The sequence below is a fragment of the Giraffa tippelskirchi genome, chromosome 11, assembly GCF_054371585.1.
Source record: "Giraffa tippelskirchi isolate mGirTip1 chromosome 11, T2T-mGirTip1v1.2.pri, whole genome shotgun sequence".
NCBI classification, from domain to species: domain Eukaryota; kingdom Metazoa; phylum Chordata; class Mammalia; order Artiodactyla; family Giraffidae; genus Giraffa; species Giraffa tippelskirchi.
The window spans coordinates 121,609,793-121,630,036 of NC_137285.1; the positions used below are offsets into that span (position 1 = coordinate 121,609,793).

At 36.8% G+C, this 20,244-nt stretch overlaps 3 protein-coding genes across 5 annotated transcripts in view; 2 read left to right on the top strand and 1 right to left on the bottom strand.

Moving 5' to 3' along the window:
- Positions 1-20,244, top strand: part of LOC145525653 (olfactory receptor 51I2-like) — a 550,369-nt gene that overhangs the window by 65,366 nt on the left and 464,759 nt on the right. The window lies entirely within an intron of this gene.
- On the bottom strand, positions 6,758-7,708 carry LOC145527312 (olfactory receptor 52A5-like). Its single transcript, XM_081545041.1, has one exon. The coding sequence runs from the start codon at positions 7,706-7,708 to the stop codon at positions 6,758-6,760; it is 951 nt and encodes a 316-aa protein (XP_081401167.1).
- LOC145526375 (olfactory receptor 52D1-like) lies at positions 11,265-14,796 on the top strand. The gene has a single exon (XM_081541788.1). It carries the CDS (start codon positions 13,768-13,770, stop codon positions 14,794-14,796), a length of 1,029 nt encoding a protein of 342 aa, XP_081397914.1. The 5' UTR covers positions 11,265-13,767.

The window sequence follows — 20,244 nt, forward strand, 5'->3', positions numbered from 1 at the left end:
CACTGTGAGGAGATAGAATTTGATATGTGTGTGCATCTTTAATGGCTATTTTGGAATATTTACAAAATGGTGTTAAATTATATTAGTAGTTGAATTCAAGTTACTGCCACTTGATATTTGCAGTGAATTAAATCCTTCAAATTTGCAAATTTTTCCTATTTAAGTATCACCTCACTCTGTATTTATTCAAGTGATTATGGTTAGAACAGCATGATATTCTCTTTCCAAATTGATTTCTAGAGTATTTTAAGTTTTTAAAATGAAATGGTCAGTATACATTTTTGCTTATTGTCTGTATTGTTAACTCATATTTATTATGTTATTGTATTGCTTGATCAAAAATTGAAAAATACAAAAAAAACATGAATCACTTTTAGAATTAGGCTGCTTTTCAGGAATTAAATACACATTTGCCTGGAAACTCACGGATAATTTTCGTCATCAGTTCAGTTCAGTCACTCAGTCGTGTCTGACTCTTTGTGACCCCATGGACTGCAGCATGCCAGGCTTCCCTGTCCATCACCAGCTCCTGGAGCCTGCTCAAACTCATGTCCATCGGATCAGTGATGCCATCCAACCATCTTATCCTCTGTCATCCCCTTCTCCTCCTGCCTTCAATCTTTCCCAGCATCAGGGTTTTTTCCAATGAGTCAGTTCTTTGCATCAGGTGACCAAAGTATTAGAGTTTCAGCTTCAGCATCAGTCCTTCCAATGAATATTCAGACCTGATTTCCTTTAGGATTGACTGATTTGATCTCCTTGCAGTCCCAGGGACTCTCAAGAATCTTCTCCAACACCACAATTCAAAAGCATCAATTCTTCGGCACTCAGCTTTTTTTTATAGTTCAACTCTCACATCCATACATGATTCCTGGAAAAACCATAGCTTTGACTAGATGGACCTTTGTCAGCAAAGTAATGTCTCTGCTTTTTAATATGTTATCTAGATTGGTCATAGCTCTTCTTCCAAGGAGCAGGTGTCTTTTAATTTCATGGCTGCAGTCACCATCTGCAGTGTTTTTGCAGCCCAAAAAGATAAAGTCTGTCACTGTTTCCACTGTTTCCCCATATGTTTGCTGTGAAGTGATGGGACCGGATGCCATGATCTTAGTTTTCTAAATGTTGAGTTTTAAGCAAACTTTTAAGCAAAAAATGTGATTTTTGTCATATATAGCACAAAGAATTGCAACATTGAAAAGATTTATGAAACCCAGTAATAGCTTCCTTAAGCTGATTTGGGATAGATAGTTATACTGAAGGATTTGGTTATCATTAAAATAGATATAAGGATATACATTTGGTATTTCTCCATTAATGGTTTGCTATGTAACTGAATAATCTTTGATAAACATCAGTTCTTTGTTGGCAAAGTAACATCTTTGCTTTTTATTTTTTTATTTTTTTTTAAATAAATTTATTTATTTTAGTTGGGGGCTAATTACTTTACAATATTGTAATAGTTTTAAAGACTAATACTAAGAATTATGTCATGGAAAATGATGGAGTAAGGAACTCAAAGAATCAAGCTATTCTTCTCAAACAACTGAACTTTCAAAAACTGACAGAATAAACATTTTTCAGAATGTCAGGATCTAATCCAAATATGACAACCACCAGAGACCTGCTTAATGAAGAAGGGGGAGAAGCAACTGAATTTTGGAAGAAAGTTTTATGGCATTTTTGGTCATTCACTTACCATCTTCCACTTCACAGTTCAGCAGTAGCTGTGGGAATGGGGGCCCAAATTTCTGGTACACCTTGCAAGTGCTGGGAGATAATAGGAATGCTTCTAAAAACACAGTAAATGTGCATTTTGACCTGTCTGTTGGTTCACTGTAAAACCAGCACAGAGCATCACTTTTGTTCCCAACCACTTAGGCTAGAGTAGCTTTGTGAGAGGAAGGGGGGCTTGTCGAAAAGATTTAAAGACAAACACTGCCTTATGTCCACCTAGAGTAAAGGACAGGAGTTAAGACAAACAGCAGATAGTTCCAACACCCCGCAAAGATATGAAGGAAAATGTTTCTGGGGATTATATGGGCAGGCTCACAAGGACCACTGTATATATCATGGAATGTGTTAGGTAACACATGTCCAGGACTGGATACGCATTCTGTGTGGCTGGACTTAGACTATCAAAGCTGAATAAAGACATAACAAGAATAAAATTTCAGACTAGTATCCTTAATGAATATTAGATGCAAAATTTCTCAGCAAAATACTAGCTAACTGAATCCAGTAGCATAATAAAAGATTATGCACCATGACCAAGTGGGATATATTTCAGGAATGCAAGTGTGGCTCAACAACAACAAAAATCAGTATGAAACACCACATTAATGGAACAAAAGAAGCAAGCAAACAAAGAAAAACCACACAAAAAACAAAAACACATGGCCATCTTAGCTTGTGCATAAAAACATTTAACAAAGTCTAACACCCTCTCGTGATAAAAGTGCTCAGAAAGCTAGAAGTAGAGGGAAAATTCTTCTATGGCTAACTTTATGCACACTGGTAAAAGACTGAAAATTTTTCCCTTAAGATAAAGATACATGAATGGTACTCACCATCACTAACCATTCAGTTCAGTTCAGTCGCTTAGTCGTGTCCGACTCTTTGCAACCCCATGAATTGCAGCACGCCAGGCCTCCCTGTCCATCACCAACTCCTGGAGTCCACCCAAACCCACGTCCATCGAGTCGGTGATGCCATCCAACCATCTCATCCTCTGTCGTCCCCTTCTCCTCTTGCCCCCAATTCTACCCAGCATTAGCGTCTTTTCCAACAAGTCAACTCTTCGCATGAGGTGGCCAAAGTATTGGAGTTTCAGCTTCAACATCAGTCCTTCCAATGAACACCCAGGACTGATCTCTTTTAGGATGAATTGATTGGATCTCCTTGCAGTCCAAGGGACTCTGAAAAGTCTTCTCCAACACCACAGTTCAAAAGCATCAATTCTTCGGCGTTCAGCTTTCTTCACCGTTCAACTCTCATATCCATACATGACCACTGGAAAAACCATAGCCTTGACTAGACGGACTTTTGTTGGCAAAGTAATGTCTCTGCTTTTAAATATGCTATCTAGGTTGGCCATAACCTCCCTTCCAAGGAGTAAGCGTCTTTTAATTTCATTGCTGCAATCACCATCAGCAGTGATTTTGGAGCCCAAAAAAATAAAGTCTGACACTGTTTCCACTGTTTCCCCATCTACTTCCCATGAAATGATGGGACCAGATGCCATGATCTTAGTTTTCTGAACGTTGAGCTTTAAGCCAACTTTTTCACTCTCCTCTTTCACTTTCATCAAGAGGCTCTTTAGTTCTTCTTCACTTTCTGCCATAAGAGTGGTGTCACCCTCATATCTGAGGTTATTGATATTTCTCCCAGCAATCTTGATTCCAGCTTGTGTTTCTTCCAGCCCAGCGTTTCTCATGATGTACTCTGCATATAAGTTAAATAAGCAGGGTGACAATATACAGCCTTGACGTACTCCTTTTCCTATTTGGAACCAGTCTGTTGTTCCATGTCCAGTTCTAACTGTTGCTTCCTGACCTGCATACAGGTTTGTCAAGAGACAGATCAGATGGTCTGGTATTCCCATCTCTTTCAGAATTTTCCACAGTTTATTGTGATCCACACAGTCAAAGGCTTTGGCATAGTCAATAAAGCAGAAATAGATGTTTTTTTGCAACTCTCTTGCTTTATCGATGATCCAGCGGATATTGACAATCTGATCTCTGGTTCCTCTGCCTTTTCTAAAACCAGGTTGAACATCTGGAAGTTCACGGTTCACGTATTACTGAAGTCTGGCTTGGAGAATTTTGAGCATTACTTTACTAGCGTGTGAGATGAGTGCAATGTCACGAACCTCTGTCCACTAATCATCTGTTCACTAATCATTAGTGAAATGCAAATCAAAACCACAATTATCATTATCTCACATTTGTTAGAAGGGCTATTATAAAAAAGTCTAAAGATTACAAGTGTTGGTGAGGATGTGGAGAAAAGGGAACCCTTGTGCACTGTTGGTGAGAATGTAAGTTGGTATTGCCATTATGAAAAACAGTATGGTGATACTTAAAAAAAATTAAAAACAGAGCTACCATATAATTCAGCAGTCCTTCTTCTGGGTACATATCCCAAGGAAATAATATCTGTATCTCATGGAGCTATCTACACTCCCATGTTTATTGTGTCATTATTCATGGTAACCAGGATATGGAAGTAACCTAAGTGTCTATTGAAAGATAAATGTGTATATAAAAAATATGATACATAACTATGTATTATGTCTTACAGAAAGAAGGAAATCTTGCCATTTGTTACAACATAAATGAAGCTGGAGTACTTTACTCTAAGTGAAGTAAGGCAGATACAGAAAGACAAGTATTATATGATCTCATTTATATATTGAATATTTAAAAAAAATCAACGTCATAGACTCATAGTAACAGAGAAAAGAATCATGGTTACCAGAAGCTGTACCATAGTGGGAAAAGGGAGATTTTGATCAAAGGGTATAAACTTTCAGTTGTAAGGTGAATATATTCGAGAAACCTGATGCACAACATGGTGAACTATAGTTAATAATAATGTGTTGTATACTTGATTGCTAATCAGGTAGATCTTCAGTGTTCTCCCCTTACACACAAAAAGTAACTGTATGAGAAGATGGATATGTTACTTTTCTTGTGGTAATATTTTCAGTGTGTGTATGTATGTGTATGATTTTTAATTTGCATGTGTTTGTGTATTTAACATCTATTCTATATATACAATTTTTTTCAAAAGTAATTAAGAAAAATTCTGAACATTCAGCTGTTTTACAGATATAAAATTTCATATCTTTACAGATACTCAGGTTTTGTATGTTTTGCTTTACAATTTTTGTAATTTATATCTTTCAAGAGTTGGGCTTATTCTGTTTACACAGTCTAATTCATTGGTAGTAATTTATTCTCAATATTTAATTATTAATATTTTAATGTACATAGCATGTAGAAATAAGACTTTGTTCTTTCCCTGTATTAGTGATTTATATTCTCTCTCTCTGGCTTTTTTCCTGTAATTTGCTTCATGTTTTATTAGTGCATTTTCTATCATAATCATTTCCATCTTTCAACTTATTTTTGTTTAATTTGTTCTTGTTTTTCTCACTTTTCAATAACTATATAGTACACATTCATTTCAGAATATACAAAATAGACCTTAAACTGGGCCATAATTCAAGTCTTAACACATTTCAAATGTTTAATATTGTAAAGAGCATATTCTCTGAATACAATATAGCTAAATTAAGACTTAATTAAGAATATTACTCAAGGTTTTAAATATTTGGAAAGCATGCAGCTTATATCTTCACATGCTAACAAGATTATGCTCAAAATTCTTCAAGCTAGATTTCAGCAGTGAATCAAGAACTTCTGGATGTACAAAGTGGGCTTAGAAAAGGCAGAGGAACCAGATATCAAATTACAAGCATCAATCTTTTCATACAAAAATCAAGGTAATTCTAAAAAAAAAGAGAGAAAAATCTACTTCTGCTTCATCAACAAACTGTGGAAAATTCTTCAATAGATGGGAATATCAGACCACCTTACCTGTCTCCTGAGAAACCTGTATGCAGGACAAGAGGCAACAGTTAGAACCTTGTATGGAACAACAGGCTGGTTCAAAATTGGGAAAGGAGTATGTCAAGGCTGTATATTGTCACTGTATAATATATATTGTACATCATGAGAAATGCCAGGCTGGATGACTCACAAAACAAAATCAAGATTGCCAGGAGAACTATCAGTAACCTCAGATATGCAGATGATACCACTTAAATGGCAGAAAGTGAAGAGGAACTAAAGAGCCTCTTGAAGGTGAAAGAGGAGAGTGAAAAAACTGGTTTAAAACTCAACATGCCAAAAACTAAAATCATGGCATCCAATCCTATCACTTCATGGCAAATAGATGGGAAAAAAATGGAAACAGTGGCAGATTTTATTTTCTTGGACTCCAAAATCCCTGTGAATGGGCACAAAATTAAGAGATGCTTGCTCCTTGGAAGAAAAGCTATGACAAATCTTGACAGTTATTAAAAAGTAGAGACATCACTTTGCTGACAAATGTCCAAATAGTCCAAGCTATTGTTTTTCTAGTATTCATGTACAGATGTGAGAGTTGGACCATAAAGAAGGCTGAGAACTAAAGAATTGATGCTTTCCAGCTGTGGTGCTGGAGAAGACTCTTGAGAGTCCCTTGAACAGCAGGGAGACCAAACCAGTCAATCCTAAAGGAAATCAGCTCTGAATATTCATTGGAGGACTGGTGCCAAAGTTGAAGCTCCAGTACTTTGGCCACCTGGTGCAAAGAGCTTACTCATTGGAAAAGACTCTGATGCTGAGAAAGACTGAAGGCAGAAGAAGGGGATGACAGAGCATAAAATGGTTGGATGGTATTCCAGTACCAAAAGTTCAAAAACTAAAATCAAAGAATGATCTCTTATGAAGAACTAAAATAACTACAAATTAAAAACAAGGAAAGAAATAGGAAATATTATATTATAAGTGAAATATATTAGAGGTAGAGAGATAATATCAGTGTTAACCTGAACACTTTTTATGTCAACTTAGCTGTCTTCTTAGAAATAAATGCTTTGAAGATAGCACATGATGATGTAAAACCCCAACAGTTAACAAGCACAGTATTGAACTCTTTCCCTTTGTAGGAAATAAAAATATTCTCTACATGTCCAGAGACATTTGATAGATCACTGCTGGGATCTATGATTCAGAAGAAAAACCTGTGCCACACGCTTATGAATTACCTTATTTTTTACCCCATAGACAATAGGGTTCAGTGCAGATGGTACAAGAAGGTAGATGGTAGACAGAAGAATATGAGTAGAAGGGACAACGCGTCCAAAACGATGGCTGAAGAAGGAGAAGAAGGCAAGAATATAAAACTCAAGGAAAACAAAAATGTGAGCTGTGCATGTGTTGAATGCTTTGAGCCGTGCCTCCTTTTGGTGTAGACGTAAAACAGCCTGGAAAATAAGGATATAGGAAATGAGGATGAAAATCATGTCAAATCCCAGAATTGTAAAACCTACAAAAAGACCACATGTTTTATTGACACGGGTGTCTTCTGCAGCCAGCTTGACTACAGCCATGTGCTCACAGTAGGAGTGGGCAATTACAGTGGAATGGAAAAGGTGCAATCTTTTGATTAGAATGGGTAAGAGACCCACCAACACTGTAGCTCGAGTTGCCACTATCACTATCATGTGACCCAGAATTGAAGGTGTGAGAATGGATGTGTGCCTCAGAGGATCACAGATGGCAATATAGCGGTCAAATGCCATGGCCAACAGAATGCCAGACTCCATGCACTGCAAGGCATGAATGAAGAACAGCTGAGCTAAGCAGGTGTCAAAGGCCATGGAGTAAGACCTGAACCAGAAGATAGCCAACATGTTGGGAGCAATGGCTGCACAGAGTCCTATGTCAGTGGCTGCCAACACTGCCAGGAAGATGTACATGGGCTGATGTAGGCTGCGTTCCATAGGGATGATGATCAGTAAAATGATGTTTCCCAAAAGAGCCACGAGGCACACAGCAAAAAAAGGAAACCCGATCCAAAACTGCATATGTTGTAGTCCAGGAATTCCAATCAAGATTACAGTTCTGGGGTTCAAATATGACATGTTAATGGATGCCATAGAGGTTGGTATTCTGTCTTCTCACCACTGATTATGATACATGCGAAGAAAACTTGGATAGGAAGTCAGAATTGTTCAAGCTTCACTTTCATTCAACCTTTATCATTCAACCATACTGAGCATTCGTTCAGTGCTTTGGATAGCAGTTTAGACAGAACTTTTTGTGGTTCTATAATACATGCCAAATTACGGAAGCAAGCAATCATGCAACAGCTTTATCAGAACTGGAAAATGCAAGTTTCAGTATTCTTGATATAGCTCTTAGCTCTTGTGGAAATGAAAATTATGAAATGGAGAGCACCAATCTTTGGCATCTTCCTTGAATTCTCATCTAGTTTGCCTGAAAAGTCAGCATTCAGAGTTCTGTCTTTATCTTCTTCCAAATGCCATCCTATTTTCACAGCAGTTGGTTATTCTTCTGGGTGGTTTGGAGTCCCAGAAGAAATCTTGTTTCTGTTGTCCTGTGAGTGTTAGTACTTAATCCTATGGGAACCTTCAGTATTATCCACACTGCTTCTGGTCCCAGTGAGTGAGTTGTTTATTCCTAGAGTTGGTCCTCAAATGGAATTTGTCGGAATAGATTTCGCCTTTCTTAAATTATCTCATTCAATAAATATCAAACAAACTACTGTTTTTTGGGACACTAAATGTGACCTGGTATGCAAATTTGAAGAGAGTGGTCTTCTCTCAGACACAGACAGGTAAAGTTGGTTCTCTAAGTAAATTAAGGTTCATTCATGTTAAGCAGAATAGGGAAGAATAGAAGTGTGGAATAGATAGGCTGTTTTTTGTTGTTGTTATTATATTACATAATATTATTTTTTATTATACATTATATATACATGCAGGATCTGGCTAGTTTAGACACACTCTGAAGTTAGATTAGCAAAATAATTGTTTGTTCCCAGAGGTTCAGGATCAGTGGATCCCTAGATTTCTTGAGCTCTAAAATCACATATCCTACTTTACATATTAGACTTCCTGGAGTGCTACAGTCCATGGGGTTGCAAAGAGTTGGACAGGACTGAGTTACTGAACAACAACAATATATTAATGACTATAAGGGACAAAAATAGTAGGAGATCCTTGATTATGATTCTTTACAGAGCTGGCTGCTGCTAAATCCAACAACATTCTCTATCTTATGAGACCACTGTTTAGAACTTGAATCTCATGACTGATAGTTGAGGGAGAGGAAAGGGGATTTGATTTACCTACTGGTTCCCACTTACAATTTGTAGAAGGATCACCTCCAATTACACTTTCTGATTAATGGTGTTGATCGTTATTACCCTGGGAATGGGATTTGAAGGATGGCATAATTTGAAGCTCTACAAGGTTGTGCTTGAATGAATTTATTCAGAGTCTACCAGGGATTGATCATGTCAGATCAGTTGGAACAAGAGACATATGAGGGACAATGGTTCTGGAGGATGCTAAAGAAGCACAAACTATAGTTTTATTTTCTAGGTTTTAAAAATTCTGAACTTTTAATATATTTGTGAGTTATTTTGGTCTCCAAACCTAAGCTCTCTGAGTGTCTTAAATTGAGACACTTGACTACCAAGTATTGGCAATTTTGTCTTTAAATTTATATATGAAAAGATATAGAGAAATTAAGCAAGCATTTACCTTTACAGAAACTTTTAAGCAACTGTATTATAGTAGTGATAATAACAATAATATTAATAATTGATCATAGTTATAGTAATTTAATTGTAGTATCTATTATGCATATATAAGATTTGAAGATCTGATCCATGCACTGTGTGATAGGAATTAAATTAATTAGTTTAATTGATGAACCAAGCCAAAATATATGGAAAAAAGAGAAAACTCTTTTCTGTATGTGAGACTTTATGTGGGAATTACACATCTTTTCCAGCTATCAAATTTTATGAAATGATATACTTTTCTGTGATTTTTAAAAAATAAAGTGAAATATTTTAAGTGACTATTTTACTAGTGAAAGTATTCTCATTCATAAATTCTCCAGAGTGTTATTTTATATGGAAAAACTAGTTATTCAGTCTATTCAAGAAACTTTCTTCATTCAACAAATATTGAAGAACTTTCTTATTATAAATTAAGTGTTAACTATAGTTGCTAGCAATATAAACATGAACAAAATAAACCTGAACAACATTATACCAAAATTTTGTAAAGTTGAGCTTTGAAATTTATGTGATTGCAGAGGTAAGATCTTTGGCCCAAAGAAATATAAAAAGCTATGGTACAAATATGACTTACATACATTTATTTATATTATTTTAAATGTACTGAACATGAAAAAATGCTTATACCATTTTTAAGTTGTATATGTACATATAGCATATTCTAAAACTTGGACATACCCTTATTATTTTTTGTGCATGTGCTTATGTACTCATAAATTAGATCAGTGCAACATAATCCTATGGGAACCTTCAGTATTAGCCACACTGCTTCTGGTCCCAGTGAGTGAGTTTATTCCTAGAGTTCGTTCTCAAATGGAATTTGTCAGAATAGATTTCACCTTTATTAAAATTATCTCATTCAATAAATATCAAACAAGAAGACAGTGATCACGTATCTCCTCATGTGGTAATTTTTCCACTACATAGAAGGACAGCTTCATTTGTCAACATTATGAGACTTTGGCTCTGTCATTGTGGCTCCAGGAAGTTCTGTAAGACTGCTGAGTTTAGATATCCTCTTCAAAACTTTGATCTTCTTGTATATGTGGCCATCAATACACTCATATAACACTGTGACTTCTTCAGAAGAATGTGTTTTTTAACAGCTCTTGAAGTCTTGAGAAAATTAAAGTGCATAACATGGCCACTTGTCCAATTATGAGTTTGCTACAGTAGGTCAGGGAGGTAAACCTAGTTCTGACCCCACAGCCAAGGTTTTAAATAATTCAGACGTGTTGCATGATTAGATTCATATAATGTCTGTGAAAAATTTGCCTTTGTACTTTAATGCTTTACAAGATATCTGGGACAAAAAATAATATTATTTCAATTTTTTTGAGCTTGATTAGAAGAGTTAGCTGAGTCAGTCTTTTTTATGTTAGATTTTTTCTTATTTTATTAATCTGTGCTGTATGTTGGCTTACTTTGTATTTTTCCAAGAATGATGTTCTTGAAGAATTATTTTTACCTGTACTCTCCATATATTTTGCTCTAGTATTGTTTTCTACGTTATCAGAAGTTTTTATATAATCTACATAGCTGAGAGCTGAGTTTATAGGGCAGTGCTACGGTATATTTTCAGTGCTTTTCTACTGAATAAGACTCTGTAAAAATAGATAGCCAATGGGAATTTGCTGTATGTATGGCTCAGAAACTCAAACAGGGGCTCTGCATCAATGTAGAGGGGTGGGGTGGCGAGGGAGTTGGGAGGGAGGTTCAAAAGGGAGGGGATATATGTATACCTATGGCTGATTCATGTTGAGGTTTGACAGAAAATGAAGTTTTGTAAAGCAACTATCCTTCAATAAAAAAATAAAAAGAAAAGAAAAAAGAACAATAAAATTTGAATTACCAACTAGAATTGTGATGATACTGGTGTTTATATTTGTATATGTATTTATCCTTATTGAGGGGATTTCCTGGTGTTCAGATTGTAAAGGATCTGCCTGCAATTCAGGAGACCCAGGTTGAATCACTGGGTCAGGCAGATCCCCTGTAGAAGGGAACGGCTACCCACAGCAGTATTCTTGCCTAGAAAATCATATGGACAGAGGAGCCTGGAAGGCTACAGCTCAGAGGGCTGCAAAGAGTTGGACACTTGTCTTTACTGAAGAACTTCATAGTTTTATACAGGTTTCAGTTCATTTCTGTCTTTCTTTAATTTGAACATAAAGGACTCCCTTTAGTGTTTCTTATAGAGATCGTCTAGTGGCCATGGACTACCTCAGCTTCTGTTCATCTAAAAATATCTTAAGTTTTTCCTCCTTTTTGGAAGGTGGGTTTGTAAAATATTTCTGAGGTTGTTTTTTTTTTTTTGTCTTTTTTTTTTTTTTTCAACTTTAAATACATCATTTCACACTCTGCTGGCCTGCAAGGTTTATGTTTCAAGTTGACTTTGGAACAAAGTTGATGTATTTAATGAGTATAGAACATGTTCGGTGTCTTTTCAGTTTCCTTCAGGGCTGGTCCTGTTAAATGGTTAATAAGGTATATTAAAATACTGAGGGATGGCTATATCAGAAGTTGTAATCCTAAGGGAGTTCACAGGTTAATTGCTGTCCCTGAAACTAGGAAGTTGCAGTCCTCATCAACAATACAAACACTCCCCCTTCTTCCAGTGATTCCTTAAAGAACTGTTTTTGTCAGAGGTCATTCCTGCTTATCTGCTGAGATTACCATACTTAAGCTGCTACATATAGAAGGTACATGTCTAGATTGCTTCTTGGCCTTGAGGATGGTATAGTGAAAGAGACAATCTGGTCTCAGTGATCAAGCAAACTTTGAAGAACACTGAATGCCTTTAAACAACATCTTATTATTTTCCAAATGACCTAGATTCAAGGGAGAAGATATCATTCTTTGAAACAAAGGGAATACACATTTTTCAATCTCTATGGATGAAATGAATAAAAAAATAGCTTTTCTAGGGAACAAAGATCTTCTTTTAAGGATATTATAGAAGTGAGTGTTAGCTTTCATTTTGTCCATATTTCATATTGCATGAATCTGTTGAAGGAACAACAATATGGATATCTCATGATCTTTGGACTCTACTACAGGTTGGCATTTTTATGGAAATGATATCATAGAGATAGTATTGTGCGTATAAAAAAAGTATTTTTCAAACAAGTACATGTATCTGTGAGTGTATATATTTTCCAGTTCTGTTCTTGCACTGCTTTGTATTGTATCTATACCACAACATATACTATTGGGCGCCTAGTGAGTGGTAGCCACTGTTCTAGAGATTGGGTTGTAAAATGTCCTGTTTGTTATGTGATTATTTAATTGTAGAATCTCATCTCACTTGAATGTCTTTTGTAGTCTTTGTTTCCACCTACACTATATTTTAATTCATTACATCATGATTATCCTTCCTAATAGAACTTTGTTTATGCTCCTTTACTTTGTCTTTGTTTGTGTTTATGTGCATGTGTATGGAGATAGATTGATCAAATAATAGATAAATATGAATTATCTGTCTGTACCTATATATTCAGTTCCCATAGGATGAAGTCATATATTGTTCACATTCTAGTCTAAGTGTCATGTACTCAAGAAGACTTTTCTTGACTTACTACACTTAATTTTATTCTTTGCTATCATTTCTACATGCTATCATTTCTACATAACTATCATTACATAACTAGCATCTACATGCTATCATTTCTACATAACTTATCCTTCCCTCCCCTCTGGTGTAATTTTTTGTCTTATAAGTTACTTGCATAAAGCTAAAGAGTAATTTACACATTTAAAGCTAAATGATGGAAAAAAGCCATATTTGCATTATCAATCATTTTTCACTGTAATAAAGCCCAGAAATATAAAAAAATATATAAAACCTCAGAATATTTTATTTGTAAGATTAGTCACACAGATAGAGTGGCAAAGGAAAGGGTGAAGTCATAAATTGACTTACTGATTCTAAAAGTTATGCCAAAGAATTCAGTATCATATGGAAAAAGACAAAGACCATTCATTCTAGTCCTCCATTAAGGCTCCTTTAAATAACTTCCTGAAATTTCCATATGGCCTCTGCTTGGTCACTTTCACTTATGAAAAATTCAGTCACATGGGAGGAATACTGAATGAGAGATCAATGGAGAAGCACAAAACTGCAATATTTGTTCAATTAAGTACAAGTGTGACTACAGATGAAACCTTTTAATGGAAACAGGGACAAAGTGATATATAGGTCCTTGAGATCATATGAAATGATATAAGTATTATCTTTGTGTATTTCAGAAAACATAATAATTTGGCATGTTCTAACTCATTTTATTAATCTGAATCTCAGGAATTTAAATAAGCCTGAGTATGAATTTGAACTCTTTTTAACAATAGTCATTAAGGATCTTCCTGAGATATTAATAAATCTCCATGTTTTCAGCATCTGGTTGTAGTCATCTTGGCATGGCAACTTTATCTTCAGAAGAACTGATAAAATTCAAAGAAAAAACCATCATGCCTCCTCTCAACACTTCTCATCCCTCTTCTGTCACCTTCTCGCTGATGGGCATCCCAGGACTGGAGCACCTGCATGTCTGGATTGGGATTCCCTTCTGCTCTATGTATGTGGTGGCTCTTGTGGGGAATATGACCATTCTGGCCGTTGTGAGGACAGAGCAAAGCCTCCACGAGCCTATGTTCCTCTTTCTGTGCATGCTCTCAGTCACTGACCTGGTCCTCTCCACGTCTACACTGCCTCGCATGCTCTGTCTCTTCTGGCTTGGAGCCCATGACATTACCTTTGATGCCTGCCTGACCCAAATGTTCTTCATTCATAGTTTCACTGCTATGGAATCAGGCTTCTTTTTGTCCATGGCCATTGACCGTTACGTGGCCATTTGTCATCCACTGCGCCATGCTACCATTCTCACCCACACTCACATCACTATAATGGGTATTATTGTGGTGATTCGGGGAGTTGCCTTCTTTTCTCCACACCCCATTCTGCTCAAACATCTGCCTTACTGCAGAACACGAATCATTGCCCACACCTACTGTGAGTTTATGGCTGTTGTGAAGCTGGCATGTATGGACACAGGGGCCACTAAGCGTTATAGCCTCGGTATGGCTACTATCATTGGCTCATGCGATGCGATTCTCATTGCTATATCCTATGTCTTCATCCTCCGCTCTGTATTCCACCTACCATCCCGAGAAGCTAGCTTTAAGGCTTTGGGCACATGTGGGTCCCATGTCTGTGTTATTCTTGTCTTCTACGCCACAGCTGGTTTTTCCATTTTCACTCACCGTTTTGGGAAAAATATACCTGCACATATCCATATTTTTATTGCAAATATGTATCTTTTGGTGCCCCCTTTTCTCAACCCCATTGTGTATGGAGTAAGGACCAAGAAAATACGAGAACATGTTCTTAGGACACTAGTGGTCAAAGTTGTCTGATTGTAGTTGGATCAATAAAAGAAATGGTTCAAGAATAAATGAAAGTACAAGAGATTATGTAAGAATTGCTCCTACTCCCACAAGCTGAAATACATTTACCACCTGAAAGATCTTTTATATACTAGATGTCTATAAATTCTAAAATTTCTAATTCAACAGGTCATTTTAGCTTTTTCATTATTAAAATTGGAGAAGAGATTGATGTCTTCCTGTGTCTTTTGGAGGATAATTACAGAGACTGAATAATAAAGAAAGGGTAAAAAGATAAGTAAACTAGTTAGGCTGCCAGGGTTAAAGTCCAATATCATGTGCCTCACTAATTTTACTGCTATTTAATTCTTCACCTCAGTTTCCTGATATTTAAAAATGAAAAATAATAGAGCCTACTTCATATGATTTTGTGATGATCAAATGAGACATGTAAAGATCGGTGCAGGGGCACAAAGAAAACACTCTGTATGTTACTTTTATCCTTCCCCAGTGAGTGATTATAATTTCTTATATTCTCCACTTTTTGTTTGTTTAAAATGTTTTAGGAAATACCCATTATATTTTATGTAATATATCTGCAGCTGTATAATATTTGTATTTTTTATATTTATATAATGAATATGTTTGATTCTGTTCCCTGTTAGCCAAATTTTTGCTAAATATAGAAAATATCCTGAGGGGGGAGAAATATATATATATATATTAATTTTCTGTGATGTATGTTGCTTAATATTATATCATATGTTGAAGACCTTACTGAAGTCCTGAAGAATAATATGTTACTGGAGTTCAATAGAATAGTTATGAGAACACAGCAGTTGCTTTTCATTTCTTCTTTTGATATAATCATTTAGTCATTCATTCATTTGTAAAATGTGTTCAGTAAATGCCTTTTTAATTGGATTAGATTTATATGGACTAATTTTTGCAACACTGAGATTTATTCTTCCATCATTAATAAGTAATGCTCTTTTTTCTCTTTTCCTTGAAGAAATTTGCATGAAGAATCCATAATTAAGAATACATAATTAAGTTATTTAGAATCTTTTGATACCAAATGTATTTGGCAAACATTGTAAACTACCTCACTCATCTGTGAATACCGGGTTTCTACAGTTTTCTCTGATTGCTCAGGGCATCCTTTCTCTTGTTTTATCATATGAATTAAGGAAATAGGATCAAATTAGGGTGCTATCAACTAAACTGTAATGACAACAGACTCTATTTTGTTTTATAGCACTTACGTATTCTCATGTATGCTATTTTTTCTCAAATACCTTTTCTGTGAAATATCATTGTTATAACGTTCCCACTCCTATTTATAGAACAGCTCATTGTACAAACACTAGCTCCCCATTCCCTCTTCCTCATATCCTCTGACTATTATCATTCTACTACTGTCTCTATGAATTTGGCTACTCTATGTACATCATGTAAGGAACCATTCAATATTTGTCCTTCTGTGACTGGCTATTTCACCTAGCATACTGTCTTCTAAAAGAATATGTGCCACCTAAAAGTTGAAAGTTACGTTTTATTTGGCAGGAATGTTAGGACTTGAGCCCAGTAGACAGTATCTCAGGTGACTCTGAGAGAGCTAACTCTGAAGAGGCAGGGAAGGATTTAGGCTATATATAAGTTTGTATCATGGGGCAGGTAGTATAAATATTAAAAGATTATTGTTAATTAAGAGAAAACCTCTGGTGGCTCAGATGATAAAGATTTCGTCTGCAATGCAGGAGACCTGGGTTTAATTCTTTGGTTGGGAAGATCCCCTGGAGGAGGAAATGGCAACCCACTCTAGTATGTTTGCCTGGAAAATCCCTCTAGTCCATGGGGTTGGAAAGAGTTGGACACACAAGAGAAATACACACAAGAGAAAACCAAATTTCTCATAGGAAGAGATTTAGTGATCTTCTATGTATGGGAGGATGCAAGTGTATGGGCTTGCTGAAATAATTTCTTTCATATGCATCTAGCTATCTTGGGCCAATTCTGCTTTCTTTATTGTTCACATACTAATAACTTGTTTACCAGAAGAGATGGCAAATGCGGATTACCACCTTTCATATCCCTCCAGATCATCAAGGGAGAAAGTAGCTGATAACTTCCAAATAACGCTATATTTCACCTGGGCTCAGAAATTTGCATTTGGAAAAGACCTGTTACTGCAACAAGGAGGGATGTGAAAGGCAGCCATCTACCACATTTGTCATATCTTCTGGTATACAAGGAATTAGTATGGTATGTGAACAATAAAGAAAGCAAGATTGGTCCCAGATAATTAGGTGCATATGAAAGAAACTATTTCAGCAAGCCCATACACTTGTATCTTCTCATACAAAGAAGATCACGAAATCTCTTCATATGATAAATTTGGGTTTCTCTTGTGTGTGTTAGTTGCTCAGTCATGCCCAACTCTTCCAACCTTATGGACTATAGGGATTTCACAGGTGAAAATGCTGAAGTGGGTTGCCATTTCCTCCTCCAGGGGAACTCAGATCATGAACTCCTTGTTGCAAAATTGAGACTTAAATTGAGGAAAGTAGGGGAAACCTCTAGACCATTCAGGTATTACCTAAATCGAATCCCTTATGATTGTACCTTAAATGACCTACTTAGTTCTTAGCAGAGTCAGACATGACTGAGCGACTTCACTTTCACTTTTCACTTTCCTGCATTGGAGAAGGAAATGGCAACCCACTCCAGTATTCTTGCCTGGAGAATCCCAGGGACAGGGGAGCCTGGTGGGCTGCCATCTATGGGGCCGCATAGAGTTGGACACGACTGAAACGACTTAGCAGTATGATTATACAGTGGAAGTGACAAATAGATTCAAGGGATTACATCTGGTAGAGTACCTGAAGAACTATGGATGGAGGTTCATAACATTTTATGAGAGGTGGTGATCAAAACCATCCCCAAGAAGAAGAAATGCAAAAAGTCAAAACGGTTGCCTAAGGAGGCCTTACAAATAGCTGAGAAAAGAAGGGAAGTGAAAGGCAAAGGAGAAAAGGAAAGATATATCCATCTGAATGCAGAGTCCAAAGAATAGCAAGGAGAGATAAGAAAGCCTTCTTCAGTGATCAGTGCAAAAAAATAGAGGAAAAAAATAGAATGGGAAAGACTAGAGATCTCTTCAGGAAAATTAGAAATACCAAGAGAACATTTCATGCAAAGATGGGCACACTAAAGGACAGAAATGGTATGGACCTAACAGAAGCAGAAGCTACTAAGATGAGGTGGCAAGAATACACAGAAGAACTATACAAAAAAAGATCTTAATGACCCAGATAACCACAATGCTTTGATCACTCACCTAGAACCAGACACCCTGGGTCTGAAGTCAAGTGGGCCATAGGAAGTAACACTATGAACAAAGCTAGTGGAGGTGATGGAATTCCTGTTGAGCTATTTCAAATCCTAAAAGATGATGCTGTAAAAGTGCTGCACTCAATATGCCAGCAAATTTGGAAAACTCAGCAGTGGCTACAGGACTGGAAAAGGTCAGGTTTCATTCCAATCCCAAAGAAAGGCAATGCCAAAGAATGCTCAAACTACCACACAATTGCGCCTATCTCACACCCTAGCAAAGTAATGCTCAAAATTCTCTAAGCTAGGTTTCAACAGTATGTGAACTGAGAACTTAGAGATGTTCAAGTTGGATTTAGAAAAAGCAGAGCAACCAGAGATCAGATTGCCAACATTCATTGGATCATGGAAAAAGCAAGAGAATTCCAGAGAAACATCTACCACTTCACTGACTACACTAAAGCCTTTGACTGTGTGGATCACAACAACTGTGGAAAATTCTGAAAGAGATGGGAACACAAGACCACCTTACCTGCATCCTGAGAAATCTGTATGCAGGTCAAGAAGCAATAGTTAGAACCAGATATGGAACAACGGACTGGTTCAAAATTGGGAAAGGGGTACATCAGGGTGTTTAGTGTCACCCTGCTTATTTAAATTGCATGCAGAGTACATCATGTGAAATACTGGCTGAATGAACCACAAGCTAGAATCAAGATTGCAGGGGGAAATATCAATAACCTCAGATATGTTGATGACATCACCCTTATGGCAGAAAGCCAAGAGGAACTAAAGAGCCGCTTGATGAAAGTGAAAGAAGAGAGTGAAAAAGCTGGCTTAAAACTCAACGTTCAAAAAATGAAGATCATTGCATCCGATCCCATCTCTTCATGACAAATAGATGGGGAAACAATGGAAACAGTGAGAAACTTTATTTTCTTGGGCTCCAAAATCACTGCAGATGGTGACTGCTGCCATGAAATTAAAAGACATTTGCTCCTTGAGAGAAAAGCTATGACCAACCTAGACAACATATTAAAAAGCAGAGAAATTACTTTGCTGACAAAGGTCCATCTAGTCAAAGCTTTGGTTTTTCCAGTAGTCATGTATGGATGTGAGAGTTGGACCATAAAGCTGAGCACCAATGAACGGATTCTTTTGAACTGTGGTGTTGGAGAAGACTCTTGAGAGTCTCTTGGACTGCAAATAGATCAAACCAGTCAATCCTAGAGGGGATCAGTCCTGAGTATTCATTGGAAGTACTGATGCTGAAGCTGAAGCTCCAGTCCTTTGGCCACCTAATGCAAAGAACTGACTCCTTGGAAAAGACCCTGATGCTGGGAAAGATTGAAGGCGGGAGGAGAAGGGGACAACAGAGGATGAGATGGTTGGACGGCATCACCAACTCGATGGATATGAGTTTGCGCAAGCTCCAGGAGTTGGTGATGGACAGGGAAGCCTGGCATGCTACAGTCCATGGGGTTTCAAAGAGTTGGACATGATTGAGTGACTGAATTGATGAACTGACTGTTTACTGGTAGAGCATAGAGCAAAAATCTTTCCATTTTACTGTCTTTGAGGTTCACCCATGTTCTATCATATGTTTTAATTTCCTTCCTGTTTAATATTATAATGCTGTTAAGAACATGTGTGTACAAATGTCTGTTCCAGTCCTTGTTTTCACTTCTTTGCAGTATATACCAAAAAGTGGAATTGTGAAATCAATGGTACTTATGTAATTCTATTGCAATGATGCTTCACACAGCAGCTGCATTTTTTGCATCCCTACTTGGGCTTCCCAGGTGGCGCTAGTAGTAAAGATCCCACCTGCCAATGCAGGAGGCATAAGAGATGCAGATTCGATCCCTGGGTCTGGAAGATCTCCTGGAGGAGGGCATGGCAACCCATTCCAGTATTGTTGCCTGGAGAATCCCATGGACAGAGGAGCCTATAGGAGATTATAGCAGCTATAGTCCAACAGAGTATTGCATAGTCGGATACAACTGAAGTAACTTAACAGCACACAACAGTTAATATGGCTGAGCATCTTTTCATGTGCTTTTTGGCCATTTGAAAATACTCTTTAGACAAATGTCTGTGCAAGTCCTTTGTCTATTTTTTAATACGGTTATTTTTTTGTTGAAT